Here is a 5,713-nt window from a genome sequence, read left to right as displayed (position 1 = left end):
AGGGAAAGGAACTCATGCCAGAAGAGGTGAAGTGCAGAGCTGTATGTATTGCCCCATTTCCAGTCTCTCTTGTGATCTGTGCATATATGATTACGTCCTTATAACACACACAGATCAGACTGCTGAAAAACAGTTATTTCTGCAGAGTTCCCAAGACCTTGCTGGAAGATGGGTAGGACCTCTATAGATCCAGACGGTTCTTGTGAAACCTCAGAGAAACTCACAAGCCTTGTCAGCAGCCGGTATCACATTTCTCTCACAATTTGGGGACAAATAAAGAATATTTCATTTATAGGTTTGAAAAATATTTTTAAAGGATAATTCATGGATTATTTTTTTATTTGCAGCAAGAGAGGTATTTCCAATAAGTTTTCAGTGTTGGTATTTTCCTAGTTTTGTCAAATTACATTGTACAAAACTTCTTAAAACAATTATTCTTCCTGACCTGAAAATCTTTTTCATTTTGTCAAGAAAAAAGGGAGCATTGTAATTTGGCAGGCTAATGCTCAGATGTCAGGTTCCCTATATCAGTGATGAGAAATTCTCTCAGGATATAGACAAATATAACAATTACACTGATATAAACCAAATACAGGCATAACTTGTTATGATGCAAATATTGGGCCTCCATGATTCTGCAGTAAGACAAGTTTAGCAAAACTGCTCCAATTTAAACCCTGTTTCATTCAAAAACCAAAGTCAGGGTGATTTAGTTAACCTGTATCACTATAGGCTCATGCATACCTAAGAGTTGCATCCTAACAGCTGATGTACATTCCCAAACAACAGCTCCCCCTCCTCTTTTAATAACACATACATTAATGAGTATGTGTATGTATGAGAATAATTCTTTAGAGCAGACAGAGTTGCATAGATTGTCAGCTTGTCAGAAGACAGGTTATCCAGCTGCACAACGCCAAAAGAAGAACACCAAAGTGCTTACGGCAAAGGCAAAAAGAAAAGCTTAATCATATGAGCCATCCCTAGTTGTTGTACTTCATGTTCTGGTCAGTCAGCACTTTTCCCTGGGTATATGTTGTGGCTGTGCACAAGGTGCTGTACTGCATCAGGGTGGAAAAAGGTTTTTGGCAGCTTCTGTTTAAAACAGTCTACCCAGCTTCACAGTTTTGTTTTCATTAGCCCATTACCATGTATTGTAGTTGGAATGGGTGAAATTTCACATCACGCTACTTAGTGATTACTGGTCTCCAACAGTTACTCGCTGTGCTGTCACATGGCCACTGTCACAGGTTTCTTCCTGTTCCCCACAACTGCATAGGTGAGAACAATGGTTATGGAACAAGTGGCAGAGGCCATTTCTCTCCTAGACAAAGTACCTAAATGTTAAGAAGGGAAATAATAAAATAATATATTGGTTTCAAACTAAATACACAGAGAAAATGAAAAATGAATTGATTGAAGAACAAGGATGTTTGTATTCCTACTCAGGCAGAAGATTCGATTAATGTTTTAGTTGTTCAGTCCAAAGCGCTTATGCCTAGGAGAAAAATAGCATCCCCCACTGTTTTTGACCAGCTACACAATTATCCTACCAACTTGAGCAATGCATAAAATAAACTAATGAAACCAGCAAGGCAGAATTTACAGATAATACTCTATTTATAAGAAGATGGATACTTTACATTTAAGTATGGCAAAATTTATAAAGGACCTACGGAAAAACAAAGATAGGAATATACGTCCTGAATTTATCAAACTTTTTTAGAAGTGGTTAGTAATTCTGGGTGCCGAACTTAAAACATTTATGAGGCCATAAATAGATATTGACATGGTGCTGATTATCCTGGATTTTGACCCAGATCAAAACAGGGGTGGCACAGTCATTTATGCACATAGCCCTTCTAAGTTGCTTTGCTATTCCTCTAGGTGGCTGCTGAGAGCACACATCCTAGCCAGCTTGTTAAAGAACGACCCGCAATAACCTTACAGACGTACAGTATGATGTCCCAGAAAAAAGCAATAGCACATTTTATCCTGTGCACTTCAGAGAGACGAGGCAGAACAGTCGTCTTATATGTGTATAGGATCACAGGACAAGCTTTTTTTCACTGTAAAAATGGGCCATCTATATATGGCCTCAGAGGCATGCTTATACAGGCTAGTTTTACATATCCTGTAATTATGGCGTTTTGACTTCCTCTATTAGTTAGACTTCTGACATTGGAATCTAAGTAGTTTTTCCTGATGCTCAACCTACATTTTCCCATTCTTAGATCCCCGAATACTAACTAGATCTCCTTTTTCAAACTGAAGCAGTTCTTCAAAAATGGTAATTTTCAAAATACTTTAGGGACGTTCAGTCAGTCAGATTACTTGATTGTCTGAGCATTCCTAAACCTCTCATTTTTAACATGAAAGGTTTCAGGCACAATGGAATATCTTCCATAGCAACAGACCATAACAGCGGGTTTAGGAGAATTGCATAATTTTTTTGCAGAAAATTAAAGGTAAATTTAGATCACTTTGAAAAAGGGTTGTATAAAATCTGTATAAATTGACAAGTAATTAGCTAGAACAGCAGTAGAAAAAAACTGTGCAGCTTTGCAGTATTCAAACATTTTAAATGTTTTAAAGTCCTTCCAGAACATTTCTCTAGCAATGTCATTGGTAACCATGCATTATCATAAACTGTAATAATATTATTTATATGCAAAGTACTTTGCAAATTTGACCTCTTAAATAGCTAGCTAGCGACCCATGCTAGTTTATTCACAGTCAGTACTGAGCTTACCAATGATAAAACTTAGTTCAGATTTAAATACAGGACAGAATTGTACAGGAATCAATATTAAAAATGTCCTTGAAGATTCCTCCTTGTGGAAAATCACTGTTTTTTGTTAGAAGCATGAAACTGAGATCAGTAAAACAAAGATTAAGATGAATACAAAAAAACCCAAACACAAATTGATAACAATAATATGGATTAAAACAAATTCAGTAATAAAAAATTATTTCCTGACAGCAAATATTCACTTACTTCACATTTGTCCAGTGGTAACTTAATACTCAAAGACATTATACAGTGAATGATGCATGCCTAAGAGAAAATATCTAACAGTGATAGGCTGAGATTTTACTCATAATGTTGAAAATGGAATGGGGTTCAAAAGGCAAAAATAACCTGTCAAGAATATGCAACATGAAAAGATTTCAGTTAGGCACAGGAAGGTCTGAGATGCACTTAAAGATTGCTTCTAATTTAAAAATTTTTTTTTTTTTTTTATTTACTAAAATTCAGCTGGTTCATAGGTATGATCTTTCTTAGGTCATACTTTGGGCAAGTTTCCACTGAAAAACAAAATCAAAGGGCAAAAATTACTCCAAGTTAAAATATAGTTACAATAGCTCCCCCAGTATAACTCAGTTGCCAGGTGGTGAGCTGAACTGGACTGTGGGCTGATGAAGATTTTGATCTGGCGCATTCTCATTATCTTGGAATACCCTGGAGCAAGGGTGTTCAACCCGCAGGCAATGGAGCCATGTAACCTGGCCTGCGGGTCTCCCCAGGGTCTGGAAATTTGGCAGTGGGGAACTGGTGTCAAGTAACATTGCCACCATGCCCCTTCTGCCAGATTTCCAAGTCCCACGTGGCTGGATTAGCCTTAGTGGGCTGGCCCTGTGCAGAAGCTTGGGCTGACCTGCTGTAACCAAGATAATTTCTCCATGGCTTTCCTGTTGCCCTGCTGTGTGACATATTGTATACCTGCCTGTCACATTCACCTTGCAGATGGTGGAACTTCAAGAGTCCTGCCCAGATACTCTGAACAAAAACTAACATTTGCCAACAGTTGCCTGCCCCCACGATGGGCCAACTTCAGAAGCGTTGTGTATATAGACTCCCTTACATTCAAACCTCAACTCAGCAAAGTACTAAAACATGTTCTTCCCTTTAAGGATGTGAGCAGTGCCATTGACTTCCCTGGGATTATTTGGGTATTTAATTAGGTAAATATATGAGTGTGTTTTGGTGCCCAGATTTTAGACTAGACTGCCTTATGTGCAGCCAATGTGGTATGATTTAAATGGTGAGGAAGCCAGTAAGAGAGAGAAGCCTTAGCAGATGGAACAATTATATTGAATTAAAATGTGTGTGTTTGGTGAGGGAGGGAGGTACTTATAATATGTCTGCTGTAACTTTATTTTTAGAGTCCTCTCTGTCCTACAGTAATTATAAACTAAACCACAGTAATTTAGCAGTTGTTTCATTCAGGGGTAAATTGCCCTGATTTAGGTTCTGCTTCTTGTGGGATAGAATAGACCAGACAACAGTTACACTGCATCAGCTGATGTGCACTGAGTCCTTTCACCCTGACATAAACCCTGTTGAAATCAGTATAATTTTTTCACCAATACAGCTTCCCTTGAGGGTGAAAACATCACATTAACAATCTCTTATTTGAAGGAACAAAAATATTTCTATATTCTTTTGGGAAAAGTTTTATGTTACAATTTGTTGAATGCTCTTTAGCTTGTCCTCCTAACAGTAAGACTTTTTCATGACCTTGTCATAAACTCCTTCTGTCACTGTGAAATGAATCTATTGAACTTTGGAGAGTAATCATTTGCAAAGCTTATGTGTTATTTTTAACACCATGAAACTATTTCTAAAATATTGGAACATCTTCTCCTTCTATCCGGTGTCTGACATGCTTAACTGGAGTAGCACCCCAGAGCCGTCTTGCTCAGGCATGATTTTTAATGGATGTTTTTCCATAACAAAAGTTGAGAGTTTTAACTGTGTTTAACTGATTTAGGAATATAGGACGTGGTTCCATATAACATGTACCAGGGGATGCCAGTTCAGTTGACTGTTGTGATGCTAAAGAAATAGGTCATAAGAGTGAAAGCAAATGCAAAATTTATGGAGAAATAGTATGCACAGAGAATACTTTTGTTTATCCTTTGCTTTATGTAGGAAACAATGATGGATCATGCACTACGCACAATCTCATACATTGCTGATATTGGTAACATTGTTGTTTTAATGGCAAGACGCCGGATGCCAAGGTCAGCTTCTCAAGACTGTATTGAGACAACACCTGGTGCCCAGGAAGGAAAGAAACAGTACAAAATGATATGCCATGTCTTTGAATCAGAGGATGTAAGTAAATTGTTATTTCTTAAAAAGAGTATGTCAGTTAGGGAACTTCAGAAACCTCACTCTTTCACATGAATGCATTATCATTATCAGGAATTACTTTCTTATGAGAGAATCCTTTGAAATATTGACTAGATAATTTACAATTTGTTCTTGCTTTTCTGTCCCCAAGGGTTTTACCTTGTTTTCTCCTCTACCTACAAATCTTTCAACCTGCAAATCATTTCTTTTTCTTGTCAGACTCCGTTATGGAAATCCTCTTTCAGGCAGTGCAAATATGTCAGTGCTTAATAATACGGATTTTTTAATGGTATGTTTTGCCACGGATGGCCAAAGTAGGCATTTGCATTTGCTGGGTAAAAATGTGATAATTTTGCTTTATTAACCTTTGCTTTATTAAGTCTTATTAAGCTTATTATGCTGCATTTATACTCCCATAGTCTTGGGGCTGGCCAGAGACTGTTTTTGGCCTTCTCTAAACTTGGAGCTGCTTTAAATGATGATAAATTGCTGACAGGTCCACAAAACAGTTAGGTCAAAAGGTCTATATGGATAGGCAGAAAGAGGCCTTGACCTCAGGGCCGGCCTGTCCTA

The 5,713-nt window shown here is 37.6% G+C and overlaps 1 protein-coding gene across 12 annotated transcripts in view; it reads left to right on the top strand.

Moving 5' to 3' along the window:
• Nucleotides 1-5,713, top strand: part of APBA2 (amyloid beta precursor protein binding family A member 2) — a 265,914-nt gene that overhangs the window by 230,919 nt on the left and 29,282 nt on the right. For 10 of the 12 annotated variants that reach the window (XM_025199452.1, XM_025199454.1, XM_025199455.1 and 7 more), the window contains one exon: nt 4,937-5,122. The exons of the other annotated variants lie outside the window; for them this stretch is intronic. In XM_025199452.1, coding sequence (XP_025055237.1) covers nt 4,937-5,122 — 186 coding nt within the window. The remainder of the gene's footprint in view (nt 1-4,936; nt 5,123-5,713) is intronic. 12 annotated transcript variants of the gene reach the window in all.

The sequence above is a fragment of the Alligator sinensis genome, unplaced genomic scaffold (assembly GCF_000455745.1).
Source record: "Alligator sinensis unplaced genomic scaffold, ASM45574v1 scaffold458_1, whole genome shotgun sequence".
Classification (NCBI taxonomy): Eukaryota; Metazoa; Chordata; order Crocodylia; family Alligatoridae; genus Alligator; species Alligator sinensis.
The sequence above is the reverse complement of the archived record's forward strand: the minus strand, read 5'-3'. Positions and strand labels throughout refer to the sequence as shown.